Source organism: Uloborus diversus, chromosome 10 (assembly GCF_026930045.1).
Source record: "Uloborus diversus isolate 005 chromosome 10, Udiv.v.3.1, whole genome shotgun sequence".
Lineage (NCBI taxonomy): Eukaryota > Metazoa > Arthropoda > Arachnida > Araneae > Uloboridae > Uloborus > Uloborus diversus.
The window spans coordinates 88,450,312-88,465,383 of record NC_072740.1 but is presented as its reverse complement, the minus strand read 5'-3'; the positions used below and the strand labels follow the sequence as shown (position 1 = coordinate 88,465,383).

The following is a 15,072-nucleotide window of genomic DNA, read 5'->3' as shown; positions in this document are numbered from 1 at the left end:
TACCTATATTACCAAAAAATATATACCTACCTATTGAGTATTCAATAAATCCACATCACTGATCACCAGCAAAAAATAACATTTTCCTACCAACAGAGCATTGTAAACCATTCCCAATCACTTTTCTTCCTTACAGAAATTCTTTTAATCCTACCAAACAATACTTAGCAGCTTTCAAAGCTTTAACTCTCAGAGCTGAAAGCATTTGTTCTTCCTTCAATTTCTTTCATTTTGAATTAAATTACTTGAGAAACGCTGTAAAAGGAATTTTCTACCAATGTAATTGATTGCATCCAGAATCAACTGAAAGAGATTGCTGTTAACAATTACACCAGTGCTTTGGAATATTCTTGGAGTGCTGCAATGCCAAAGTTGTGCCATTTTTCTCCACCAAACAGAATAAATAACCTTTGCATTCCCCAGTGAATAAATTGCAAATTTTGCCCTCTAAATTTTCCATTAGACGGAGCAGTCGTATTTTTGACAATGTTTACTTTACACCTGTAAAACTAAAATTTGCTCCTTAAATCACGGTTGAAAGAACAAGAAAACTGCATCATAACTTATGATTTAAATAAATGCTTGCCATTGGTGGTTGTGTAATCATGTTTTAGATATTTCTTCTGCTAAAATCATTCAAAATTCTTCCACTGGTTTCTCATTTTAGGAAATCTTAACACATTTGGAAAATTTCTAATTTTTACCTCAATGACTTCTTTAGTGCCACTTCCTAAAAATTCTCTTTTAGTATTTTATCTTTCTTTCAAATCATTTAACGAGCGTCCTTCTAAGTCTTCCACTTTTCAAACAATGTTATTTTTGCAATTTGCGAATGCTAGAGCATATAAATATTCTCTTTTGTTTGGTCTTATCTGTTCATGTTTTGTTATTGTGAGACCTCTTTTTAAGCACTAATGAAGAGACTTCCGTTACTGCAGGCAAAACGGCTGTGTGTTGATTTTAACTCTGTTTCTTTATCCCTTCAATTTGATCTTTTAATAATGTTGTCTTGTGTTTAATGTCAATATTTTTCATGCTTTTAAAAACTGATGTTTGAACTAATAGCTAAAGCAACTCATGACTAATTTGAAATATTCTTATACCTATGAATGCATGTAATTAAGAAATTTTGTCACAATAAAATTCTTTTAAGCTAATTTAAGTAATTAAAAGTTTTGAGTTTTTAAAAATTAATTTACTAATCATATTTTTAGTATGAATATTAGTTTTTAAATTTATGCAGCTTTTGTTTTAATATCCCAGAAGAATTATTTTTTCTTGCTAGGGGAGTGTAAGTTTTTAAACAAAGAGTACATTTCTGGAGAAATATGCTTCTAAAATACTATTTTCTAAAAGTTGCCACCAGAAGTTATGTAATCTTATGAAGCACATTCTAAATTATAAAAAATGCTGTAAAAAGTTGCAGCACACAATTAATATTGAAGGCAATTTCTACGATTTTTCTCTATAAATTACAATACTACAAAGCATTATCTTTTTTCCCCATGCATAGGTTCAAAATACAGAACACCCCTTTCAAGTGGTATTTTAAAATTACAAGAGGACGGCGTTTTACACATCTTAAAAGAGCGTTGGTGGAAGCAGAAAAAGGGTGGCGGTAAATGCATGGACGATTCAAAAAAGTCATCCAGTGGGGTGACAGAACTTGGACTTGGAAACGTAGGAGGAGTTTTTGTAGTTCTTTTAACTGGTCTAGCTCTTGCTGCATTTGTAGCAGTTATAGAATTTTTCTGGAAGGCAAAGAAGTTGGCACATGTTGATCGAGTAAGTACAAAACACAATATTTAAATAAATCAATGAAATATGCTAACTTGCTAGTTATTTTGGGCAATGCAGTTTTCCTGCACATACCTCTCTTGTTATAAATCCCCTCTAAAGAGATGCATTTCAAATCCTAAAAACCTGTCATTTAGAAAATTTACAACTGGGTTAGTCTCTGAAAATACAAATATTTTTATGAGTTATTTTTTTTCTAAGCAGCTATTCAACACCAGAAAAACTGGTCTTGTTAATTTCACTTTAATTCTTAGTCAAAAAATATTTAAAAAAAAAACATTGGTAACGGAAGTGAGGTACGAAAATTATATTTGTATCAAGTATTTTATTTTTTGATTATTTTTTTTTTCAAATTATTTGCCAAAATTCATGTAAAGAGAAATTTAGCTAACATTTTAAAGATTTTCCTTTATTCCACACTACGAGACAAAAATGATAAAACTTGTGAATGGGGACAAGCCACGGAGGTGAGATTTCACATGTATACTTTAAAATTCAAATAATGTAGCAAAAAATGTTAAATCATGTAGGTAGATCTTATGTACTGTAACTATTAAAAATATCAAAAGAAACATGCAAATAAATGAAGTTATTTTCTTTAAAACATGCTGGGACTAAAATTAACAAAGTTTCAGAAAATGACCTGGCTAGAATGCTTTTTCTTTTTTTGCAGGTTTATATGCAAAAACCGTAAAAACATTATGTATTCACAAAAATATTTTTTATTGAATAATGATTACTTTTTATAAAAAAAAAACTGTATTATGTCCCCTCTTTAAATTATTAATTATGGATAAATAAACTGCTAAACCAACTATTATATGGCTGCGCGCAGAATATATGGTAGTATTTATATGCAGAGAAGCCTCTTAAGTAATTGCATGAGTAAATATTGTCAAACAGTTAACGCAAAGTTCGGTTCACATTTAGCAGAACAGCATATTGAATTTCTCATTCCATTAAGCTCCTACAACATAATAAGTCTTAATAAAAGCAATGAACCAATCTTTTTATGTATCAAATTTACAACCTAAGGAGAGGGCTAGGTAGGAGGTGAAAAAATTGTTACTTATATTAATTGCTTTTTGCAATTAGACTTTTAATATCTCCCTTAATTTCATATAAAATCATATTTATAATTTCATCTTAGTTTATTTGAATGAAAAATAATAGAGGTAATTCTAAAAATTCCACATTTTTAACAAAACTACAAAAAAAAAAAATATATATATATATATATATACTGTCAGACCTCGATATAAGGTCACTTTCCTAAAGTCCCGGCTCATTGAATAGGCATTCTATGTTTTGTCTTATCGGATATATGGTCAAGTCTTAATACATTAATCGCTTATAAGGTCACTTTGATTTCTTTAAATGATTTCAGTACTTAATAGAGTCACTTCCAAGAATTGTCCGCGATATACGATCCTTATAAAGTGGAAAGCCATATTCCTATTAATGTAGCATGTATTGCACCGAATGCAGTAGAAAGTGAGTAATACGAGAGCGACACTAAAGTATAAAGTAATAACGAGGGCACTCAGAGGGTACTTTTTTACCAATCATGAGAAGTCGAAGCTGCAAATTTTCAGAGAACATTTAGAAAACCATTGTGCCTTAATTAAAGAAAAAATCTATCAGTTCAACATCAATGATAATTTTTAAGTTAGATAAGTTGCACATCAGTTCTCTGCTTAGGCATATTTGTTAGCAGTTTTACTGTACATGAAAGTTTTCAAATTTCTTATGAATTTCAACAGTTTTTATTGGTTCAAATCTATTAAACTATTATAACCTAATTACTGATAATTTTGAACGTTTTAAATTTTAAAAAGAATTAATGTATATACATGTTTATTCCTTAAACACATGGTATAAAATCTATATTGTTCGGTTATAAGGTCACCCCGCTTATAAGGTCAGTTTCGTGAAGTCCCGAAGGGTGACCTTATATCGAGGTTCGACTGTATATATATATTTTTAAAGACATTAATGACTCAAGACAATGTAGGTAGCACTTTTAAAAATTTAAATACTATTTCCTGGAAGACTGAAGACAAACTTATACTAGTTAGTAATAAATTATTCATATTAGCATAGATATGGAGAACCAATGTATGAAGAGAAGAAATGTCTTTAATTAATGGGAACTAGATATTTTGCCTGCTAAGTATATTTGAATAATTTTCTTGCAATATTTTTTTCAAATGAAACAACAGTTATTCATCTATTAGCTCATTTCTTTTGCATCGAAACAGGCATTCCTTGTAAGGCCAAAACACGTGTCTGCAGTAATATGGTACATTTATTGTTTGAAGAATGTATTACAAAAAATGACACTTGATTAGAAATAATTGTAGGTTTTAAATTTAGTGTATATAAGTGAAAGTTCTTAAAATAAACGTTATATAAAACATATCTTATTGTGAGCATTTACCTATAAAACTTAAAATATTTTTAAACATGTAAAATTCTGTAGCAATAAATTTTTTCATTTTTTTCTAGGAACCCCTCTGTAAAGAAATGTTCCGTGAACTAAAATTCGCACTGTCCTGCCGTAGTTCAACAAAACCAGTTATTGGCAGGAAACAAGACAATTGTGGAGAATTCAGAGTATCTACTATTCCAGGTTATAGCACCCAATATTGACAATACAATAATGAACTTTAGGTGCTTTTAGACATTATTCACTAATATAAGTGACATCAAGCAGTCTATAACAAATTGGTGATGATGCAAGAGACCATTCTAAGGGAAAAAGAAAACATTTTATATAAATATATATATATATATTACTAATGGGACTTAATTGTAGCATTTTTTACCCTCAACGAAAATGAACATAGCCTTTCTGGTAGGTTATAAATTTGAGCCACCAGAGTCTGACAGCAATTTCTTTAGATTAATAAGTTATTTTACTGAATGTAGCTAAAACTTTCAGCTATAACTAAAGGTGGCTCGATCCTACAATAAGTTTTATACTACCTAAAATTTTCTGAAATACTAAAAAACTTTTGAAATGGGAAGCAAAACACAGATGCTGTTAGTAGCTTCAATACTTATTGAAGCTTTAGAAGCATTTTTTAGTTAGTAATTTTATTTATGCATCATAATACAAATATGGCATTTTTTCTCAACAAATTACATCATAAATCATTAGTCAATACTCCTCAAAATCTTGTGAACATTGCAATCAAAGGGGAAAATATACATCAGGTTATTTGTTAATTTCATTTTACTCATAATGCACAGATGTTGATACACTTGTTATTTTTAAATCTCCAATAAGTATAGTTTAAAAATGTTTACTACTGATACTAACTTTTTACACACAACTGATTGCACTGTTTTTATCAAGATTTTGAGACCATCTGATAAAAATATAGCTATTAAATGCTGTTCAGCTTTAAACATACTTGAAGAAATAACCAAGAAAATAGTTCAACAGATTGGTACAAAAGTATACAAAAAAAAAATGTACTTGCTGATTATATTACTGCAAAGGAGATAAAATATACTATACATTTGGTTACAACAAAACTGTATTCAGATAAAATAACTTTATTTTGTACAAAAATATTTCAATTCGCAAAACAACTGTAAAAATGTATATTACTCATAGATTATATTCAATTGTACAGTAAAAGATGCAAGGTACTGAAAGCTGGCTAAAAAGTAGATAAAGAACTGGGATTCTTATCAAACTGATTGAATTCTACAAGATGGCATGAAATTAAGCAGTGATGAAGTGCAAATGATGATGGGCTTTCCATTACAGTGAACAAGGTGCTGATCTTACAGACAATGATGAACAGAACCTCACAAACCAAGAGGGAGTCCTTTATTATAAACATTGGTGACATTTGTAAGCAAGGGAAAGAAATTTTTAATGAACTCTAAATGATGGAAATTACGGTACTCATTTCTGTCTTACTAGAAAAACTTGAATGGTAAACTAACTGCACTATTATCATAAAAATTTAAAAAAAGCGGGTCATTTTAATTCCATTCTAATTTAATAAAATATTTGATTACTTAAATGTATTGCAAGTAACAACTAGTAGGTTTTATTTTGCTTACTTTTCTATATTTCATTTTGCAACCAAATTTATAAGGTTCCACTATTTATTTGGAAACTAATAATAAAATTAATATGTAGAAAATGTATACATCATTCAAATCCTTCACACAGAATCTATATCACTTGCAATGTATTGAAAAGGCTGCAATTTTATGGCTTGAGCAATTTTAAGTATTTAATGAGAAACTAAAATTCAAGGCAAAAGAATATGTATCTAAAAAGCATTTTTCTTTTGTTTACAACTCCTAGCATTTCAAATATTTTATTTAAAAAAGCACGTGATGCTCAAAAGTGGTTCACTTTTAGGAGTGATTGTACAAGTATTTTAATAAACTTATTACATCAAGTTCCATCACTAACTTCCGCTATAGCTATAATTCTTTTTTATGTAACTTTTTTTTAGTTTGAGAATATTGTCAACATTATCAAATTTTGAATATGTACTGAAATTGTAAAATTAAAAAAGCATAAAGCATTATAGGTTCATAACTAACATTGCTACATAACTAGTTTGTTAATATTAAAAATAAAAATGTTGATTATTTTTAAAACAGCTTGTTATTATGTCAAAAATGAATCATTCTCATACCTATGAAAAGTAATTATATTTGATATTGTATTTTTCTTTATTTATTTGTTGAGAGTACTAAATATGCAACTGTAAATAATTAAGTTTAAAAGCTAAGCTACATTAAAAGAAAGTAAGTCAAAATAAGAGTTTAAAGATTTTGAATAAGTTTAAAGTACTGCTAAAACACAATAATTACATATATAGATAGATTTTTTTAATATTAGGCTTGTCTTACACATTAAAGAAGAATTTCTATCTTAAATAATAACAGAAATTACAAAATGAGAGTAGAAAAGTATGTTTCAAGCAAACTTCATTACATGGCAAATGTATTTATTACTATTTAGCTTAGTTTATATACCAGTCATATGGGTAGAAAAAGTTCAATAAGTAATTTAATTCAGAATCTTTATAAAGTTTCAAACATCTTTATTCAATAAAAGGCTATTATATTTTAAATTAAAAATTGAAGTAGATATTTAATGGACTCAGAAATTGAAATTTGTGCAGTGGTAATTAATCTCATCTTGTAATAAATGTAACTGCGTATTGGGAACAGCACCAATAATGCAGAATATATATGCATGAATTTTGCTCTGTGCATAGTGTCCCTATCTGAAAAGTGAATTTCAGTTTAAAAATGTTTATGAATCTTGAAAAATAATTTTTTGATACAATAAACTTTTCTTTAAAAAATTTTTTGTATCTTATTTCCTAAAAAGATAAAACCATTATATTTGTAGACACATATAGCAATACAGATTTCTCAAAAAATATTTATTCAAAAATACATGACTAGACATTACAAACAAGAAACATACTTCACAGTGACATTCCCATAAAATGGATTTATAATAGAAAATGGAAATTCTTCCATTCCATGGCATGCCGCTCCTGTAAATAATATAACAATTATGACATCAGATAATTAACATAAGTAAAATTGAAAAAAAAAAAAAAAAAACCAGCATAACAATTAGTTTACAGTTACATTTATTTTAACATTTAAATTAGTGATACAGGAAATATTGCTTTGCTACATTTCTCTTTGCTTAAGGTAATACAGTTAAATTATAACAGCAACTAATAAACTTAACTAAATGCAGTTAAGTTTATTGTGTTTAATGTTTAGTCCAACAAAACAAATTCCACAGCTAGAGTGTGGTTAATAATAGTCATATTAAAGAAAAAAAACTTGGAACTTTTATCCCTACATCAGGGGAGAATCCAAGTGACCAAAAAGATTTTGGAAAATGTGAAAAAAGTTAGCAACAGAAGAGTTTGTCCGAAAGACAAGGGCACCCTAAAATATGATTAAAACTCATAAAGTCCCTTGCAGAACAGATGGGATAGTCAGGAGAGGATACAGAACCTAATGTGGTGTAAGTGTCCATATAAAGAGTCATGAGAAGTGAAAACTCTCAAGTTTCCCGCTGCAATGTGCTTTGGAACTTACAGAGGAAAAGGTGTAGTCAAAAGATTTTCTCCAGTTTTTCATGTGGCTTGTGCAATATGTACTTCTCTGACAGTCTTTTATCATGGAACAGGCTCCTTCAAAAAGATAAAACTAAGGTGGGTGAGGTAACTTACAGGACTCTTTGGCAAGCTAATCTGTATGTTCACTGCCCGGAATGCCGCAAATGGCTGGGGATTCATCAGCATGCAGTGAACAATTTACTGTGCTGCGAAGTTTGCAATTCCAAGGGACCCCCATGACTATAGGAGACCTGATGGCGGACATGAAATACACATGACAGAAGTTTTACATAGTTCTGTGACCAACAAAGTAACAGTGGTACCCACTCCAAACATGTAAATTTACCACTGTAATTGGTATGAAATTTTCCAACCTGAGTTGGCGATATTAGTGGTTAGGGCCCATGTAAAAGAATGTCATTCTGAGTCATCATTTTTGTGTCAAAATTGCTGTCTGAGAGATAAAAAAAGACAAGCCTTTTAATGATCTATGATAGAAAAAAGTCTAGAAAGAGCTTGATAAATAGCCTCTATTTCAGTATCAAAATTTGTTAAATTCAACCCAATCACCATTGAGTTCTCAAAAACACCACTACAGTAAAAACCAGAGCCAGAGGCATCAACTTCTGCAGAATCGTCATTGCAGACATAGAGTCAATCATTACTGGGATAGAGAGTATGCCTAGTCTTCAAGGAATGCTTTTAAAGCAAATGGTAGAATGATTTGGAACATGGTTTTGCAATTATCTGTTTCAGCTTTTATAAAGATGAGGTAAAATATCAACGTTTGAATGTACAACCCAAATTCAAAATAATAGAATATCAGAACTGTTTGAACAAAACTTGTCCCTGAGTCAAGAAAAATGAATGGATGCAAATGAAAAAGACTAAAACTTGTTATTCATGAACGGGTAAATCAATTTAAACAACTTTTCAGATATTATTTTAACAATTTATGGATCATTAACACATTGGAAAAATAGATAAATTTTTTATATGAGTCAAAAAATTAGAATAATCTATTCATTCAATGTGAATTTTAAAAAATAGCAAAAATATTTGCATAACTGTCACCCTATAGTTTGTCACAAGTATGGGGCTTGGCGCCCGGATAATTTTACACTCTTTTAAAAGCCTTTTATTTCTCAAAATGGGTTGTCAAGGTGATAAATAGGAAAAAAAACGAAATTACATATTGTATAATTTCTTAAAATTAGAAAAAACTATCCAACTCAATTCAAATGAACGATTTATAATCTATGGTATGTAAGATTTTAAAGGAATATAGAAGAACACTGACCAACTAAAAAGTAACTGAAGTAAACTTGGTCGAAAAATTGCAACACCTGGCAGAGATGAACTCAAATTAAAGTAAATTGTCCAAAATAATCGTTCAAAAATGCTTCTTACGTTTATAAGTGTTGGACAGAATGTATAGTTATCTTATCATCTTATCCATGCCAACTACACTTGGATTGTTGCATAAACTGCTGTTTTATTTATGGATCTACGTAGTAAGACCAAAGATAAACATGAAGTAAAAATGTGCACGACTCTCCTGGAGCAAAGAGAAGCTCAAACGAGGCAACAAGGTGGAAAAGTATTATATTCAGTGATGATTTTTTTTTTTTTTTGAAACATCTGTGAACAAAAAAAGGTGTTTGGGTTTGACATTTAAAAAGAAAAGCGTATGAGAAATCTTGTGTAAGACATTCTCTCCACTTAGACACATCCTCCTTGGTTTGTGGGTGCATGAGAGTTGCTGTAATTGGGAAGTTATATATATCTTAAAATGAAATAATGTGTGACTTCTATTGTTTATCAATCATACTGCGTGATACTTCATCTGAGGCACAGCAGTTACACATTTTAGTGACACATTTTATCTTACCACTTTTATCAGCAAGATTCTACTCCATGTCACACCTCTAAATCAACTCATAGATTTTCTTCGGCATTAAACTACTCAAGCAACTCTACCAATCTCAATACGATCAAGAATGTGTGGTACCATCAAATCTAAAGAAAGCGGTTCAAGACTTGTTGTCCGCCAACAAAATTGAGCTTGTTGCCCTATTTAAGAAAGTACGGAAACAGTGTCAGAAACGATTAATGTAAACAGGTCCAATAACGCATTCTAGTATTGATATTGTTTCTTTTGAAAGTTTTTCCTCCTTTAATTTGAATATTCTAATTTTTTGGCTCAATGTAAATCTACATCACTATAAACTTTTGGATTATTCTGTCTAAGATTATTTTTAATTGAGTATTTGTGAAATGAAATGCACACTTTAAGTTCTAAGAAAGGTGGCACATTCTCTTAAATACCTAATTTGCACTTATATTTGGTTAGAATAAACTTTTCCCAAAAAGTGAGAAGTAATCTATTATTTTGAATTTGAGTTGTAATAGGTTTTCATGAATTTATTGTGAATGCGGCCATGATTTTATTTTTAAAAATCAATAGCAAAAAATCATTACTGGAAAAACTAAGATTCATAGTAGCATTTCTCAAAGCAGTCACTTTACATTTTGCAAAGCAGAAAAAGGACAAAAACATTACTGTGGGACAAATAATATAAAATGGTCATTGAGGGGACAGTGTTAAAAATTCATTACTTGTTTAAAAGTTAAGATAATACTGGTTTGCACTAAATAAAAAGGTAAATTTGCATAACTTTAAAACTAGCATAAATATAAAAACATTTTATAAAATACAAGATTTTCTAGTTTTTGTTCCAAATTTTTTTTTTATTATTGATGCATATTGTTTCCCACAGGGGTGCCCAGCAGGGGGGGTGGGGTCATGGTGCAGACTGTAGCATTAAAATTGTGGGGTGTTTTGAGGGATATTTTTCTCCTTTTTTTTTTGGAGGAGGGAGGTCTCACTCTGAGGGGTATGGTAATGGGAGCGGGGGAGTGCAACCTAGCTCTTGGAGGAATGGGCAACCCTGCAGCACATACCGAACAAAAAGACATTAAGTTGGTATTGCATGGATCAAATGTGAAAGCATTGTAAGACCCTATAAAAGTTTGAACAAGAACTTTTTATAAAGATTTTTCCATTCATAGAAAAACTTCCTTCTATCATTGAATCAAAGCTAATATTAATGGTTTTCAAAATATTTATAAATTATTTCATTTTAACTCTAAGGTTTTCTTTTAAAAAAACCCCACATTTAAACAAACATATTTTTGGTTCAACTAAAAATAATAACAATAATGGTTTTTCATATTTTTTTTCCAAATACAGAGAATCACAAGAAATTGCTAACATTTTAAGCTATTGCATGGTTTAGCTTTTTTTTTTTTTTTGACTAGTAATTCGCTACTTGCTCTACTGCAAATAAAAATAATTCATAAAAATATTTATTCTCAAACAGTGGTACATGCAGAAAAAGACTAAAAGAACAGCACAATTCATGGTATCAATAATTCAAAAGCAAACTTTGAAAAGGGTCTATCATGAGGTTTTTCCAAAATTGACTTTTTTGTTTAGTTTTCATGTACATATAATGCTTTTTGAGAAAGACTCATATGTGATTTTCATCCAGGTGATAAAACACATTTGGAAGTAAGATGTTCCGTTTTCGTGAAAAAAAAATCCCTGAAAAATGTATCTATTAGGCCTATATTAATGGAAAATTCCTCACCTTCGTGACAGATCCTTATGAATGTTATTATTTCTGAGGTGAAAATAAATGATGGAGGGGAAATCCATCAATAACAGGCATTCTATCAAATTATAAACTGCCAGTATATCCTCAAACTTACTAAATACTATTTTTTAACAGACATTTGAAATTACTAAATAAGCTGTACTTTAATTAAGAGAGCTTAATACTATGTTCCCACTAATCATTAAAATAGCTGATTGTTTGCAAAATTAACAAAATTACTACTTTGATACTAATTTCGTCTCAATTTTTAAATATTAAAGGGTTTTTTCTTTTTTTTATTTCTGTGAACAACGTCTTTTTTCATTTTTTTTATTTATGAGTAAAATAATTGGAACTTAGCTGGGCCACTGTTTACGCTTACTTCTAGAAGGTAACACTTTCATGTAAGAATTTAAAAGAAAGAAAACAAAAGGTTTCGAAATTGAAAAATACTTGCGTTCGTTCAAAAGTTACGTTTTCTGGAGAATGACCCGTATACAAATCATAAAACATAGCATTTTTACTATGGCTGATCAAGAAAGTCAATAGTCAAATAGACACTGAGACAAATATCTGAGCTTATAGGATGCATTAGGCTGATGAAAAATATGTGGTTAAAGACAAGAGCATTTAAAGCGATTGTCAGTTCAAACTCTGAACTTAAAATAATGCTTTGATATGTCTACAGAAGAATAGGGACTTAAATTTACAAAAAATGTAGACAGTTCTTAACAGTTATTCCTCTGGTCGAATTTTTGTTAATTTGTTGAATGCCATTTTTAACAAGGTTCTGGATGATAATCATTTTTGTATTATTAAAAATACTATGCCTGTTTTGGATTTTCTGAAAAATAATAAAATCAATTGCATGGGAAAATAATGTAGATACTAAACAAAAAAAAGTCACCTAGGAATATTCTCCATCAGAAATTTTCAAGTAGAACAATCAGTTTGTCTCACATGCATTTTTTTTTTCTTTTTGGAAGGAGGGTGTTGGGGGATCGGAAAAATACTGTTGTAATTTAGCTCTATCTACTTTTCACGCCGCAAAATTCAGGAAGTTATCAGAAAAAAGACAAATTAGAAGTAGATGCTAACAGATTGCTACCCAATTACAGGCAATGTCCTGAAATTGAATAAGCCTATTTTCCACGTGCATACAATAGATCAGTTTTGCCTTTGGGTCCTCGAAGGGTCGACAAGCTATGGAAGTTCCATCTATTGTAGCTCAAAAAAACTATTTTCCTTTCAGAAAGAAAAATCTTGATAAATTATGAAAAAAATGTAATAAAATAAAATCTAATGAAAAATGGAGGAAATAGATACTTAAACATAAAACCAGGAGAAATTCTCAAAAAACGAGAATCTCCCTTGAAAAGCGGGAGAATTGGCAGGTCTGCATAATAATACTTTTGATTCCCATTTGTAGCGTTAGAAAATATTCGCTCTTTTGGCACATTTTTTTCATTGCGAAACCTACGTACATTTTGATTGCAGTTTTTATTTGCCAGCGCCCTTTAGCTTAAAAATTTACAATTTATTTTAGGAAACATCGATAAAAACAAAGATCTCACAGTACAAAATTTCCTGGGAAAAAAAGAAAAAAAATTTTGGAGGGAAAAATTGGAAAATTCCCTGACATTTTTAACTATGCCATTTTCTCAGACAATTTCAGGTTTTCCTGTAATATAATGCTCCCTTCTCCACCAAACAAAAATAATGTCTATAAAGATGTCAGAAACTGAAAAAATTGGAGTGCGTCATGTTCAAAAGCAGTACCTGATTGGGGAAAATGGTGACCACATTCGGATTATGGATAAGATTTTATGCAAGAATCACCAAGAATTATATCAGAAGTGTTTAGAAGGGGATTTCTTTGCAGTGCATTGTAATGGAAAATTATGCAAAAAAAAGAAAAGAAAAACTCACCAAATTCTCCTTCTATTGTTGCAGCAATAATAGCTCCTGAAAATGAGGGATACTTAGCAACAATACGTCGAATAGAGTCTTGAGCAGCATCAGTTGGACTCATTCCATTACGCATTTTCTCAACTGCATTGTAACTGAAAGCAGCATAAAAAAACTTTTATCAGGACTAAATTGTACACTAAATTCAATGCATAAATAAGTGGTACATGAATTTTCTGAACAGAATGCTCAACATTCAACCTTCAGAAAATTTTATCCAATGTAAGGCAAAAATTCAGGATGGTTGACTACAATCAATTAAATCCTTTTCTTAAAAGGAACTGAGAGCAAATTCAAGAGAGGGTCAAAGGGTCAGCCGACCCCTGTGAGACAAGAATTTTATTATGATTATTATTGAACTTCACTTTTTTAGATCTGGAAAAGTAGTACATCATGGAATCACTGTTAATCTTTTTTTGTTAGTTCTGTATGGTATTTCTTCTCATTATGTCATAATTCAAAGGATTAGCTGGGTTTGTTTACTGAGCAATTGTAATTTTGAGTTTTTTTCATTTTCAAAAGAACAATCATCTCTTATGAGGTTAACGTTTTTCCAGCGCCCTATTCCACCTTAAACCACATGTCAGTGTATCTGTTGCATGTGCTTTTTCAAGTATGTTGTACCTGCAATCTCATACATTCAAAGCTTATGGTAACGTGATCAACCTGTTTGCCTAAAGATGACATTTGATTAAAATTTCAGAGAATATAACCCATAGCACAGAAGCGACATTGAAATAGGAAGTGGGGGTTTGAAAGGTTTTTGATCTCATTTGGGGGGGAGGGAGGTGCTCCACAGCATATGAAGGGGCATGCCGTTACCCTTGTGAGAATGGATATCCCTGCTTAACATTTTAACGCTGGCTATTGAAATTTGACGCCCCTTAGTGAAATTTCTAGGTTTGACTCTGAAAGGAAAATAATGTAGAAAAGATGTAAGAAACAAAATAGACTTAATAAAAAGGCAACAATACACAAAGTAAAACTTTTATTTCTACATGGGTCGTTTGCTAATGACAAGTCTCAGAATCACTTTCAAATGAGCCTGGAATACCTAAAGCAGTGGTGGCGACATGATTTCATCATTTCAAGCACAAAGAAGTTTTTTGTGTATGTTAAGATGTATGAAAGTGCAGCAGGACTTATATTCAGTCTTGGAGGTAAGCATTTTGGGTGGAATGATCTCCCGAAAGACGCTATGTAAATCAAGTCAAAGTTGAAGTGATTGGGGGTGAAGTCATCACTACATCTTCATATTGGCTCACATACGAAAGTAGATGCAAAGAATCGCTCTCTATTGGCAGTTTGCTGTTTCAGCATGTGTCTGGCACTGCTTTGACGTAGCCAACATGTGGCTGGAAGTGTATGAGCTGGCAAACCTGCATCATTCATTTGCATTATTAGCTTATTAATGCCAAAGTTTGCCATGTTAACATTCGTAGGAGGCGATGTGTGTTAAGTATTTTGTGGCCAGTCAGACTTAAACCAGGGAATCTTTAAATTTGATCTGTAACTAC

General features: G+C 30.6%; 2 protein-coding genes across 3 annotated transcripts in view; one reads left to right on the top strand and one right to left on the bottom strand.

The window, feature by feature from the left end:
• The window catches only part of LOC129231084 (glutamate receptor ionotropic, kainate 2-like), a 102,272-nt gene extending 95,131 nt beyond the window's left edge, over positions 1-7,141 (top strand). The window contains exons 14-15 of the mRNA XM_054865330.1: positions 1,514-1,785; positions 4,306-7,141. Coding sequence (XP_054721305.1) covers positions 1,514-1,785; positions 4,306-4,449 — 416 coding nt within the window. The 3' untranslated portion in view covers positions 4,450-7,141. The remainder of the gene's footprint in view (positions 1-1,513; positions 1,786-4,305) is intronic.
• A 69-nt stretch (positions 7,142-7,210) lies between these two features.
• Positions 7,211-15,072, bottom strand: part of LOC129231387 (N(4)-(Beta-N-acetylglucosaminyl)-L-asparaginase-like) — a 31,752-nt gene continuing 23,890 nt past the window's right edge. For both annotated transcript variants that reach the window (XM_054865686.1, XM_054865685.1), the window contains 2 exons: positions 13,517-13,650; positions 7,211-7,346 (listed from right to left, as the gene is read on the bottom strand). In XM_054865686.1, coding sequence (XP_054721661.1) covers positions 7,255-7,346; positions 13,517-13,650 — 226 coding nt within the window. In that variant the 3' untranslated portion in view covers positions 7,211-7,254. The remainder of the gene's footprint in view (positions 7,347-13,516; positions 13,651-15,072) is intronic.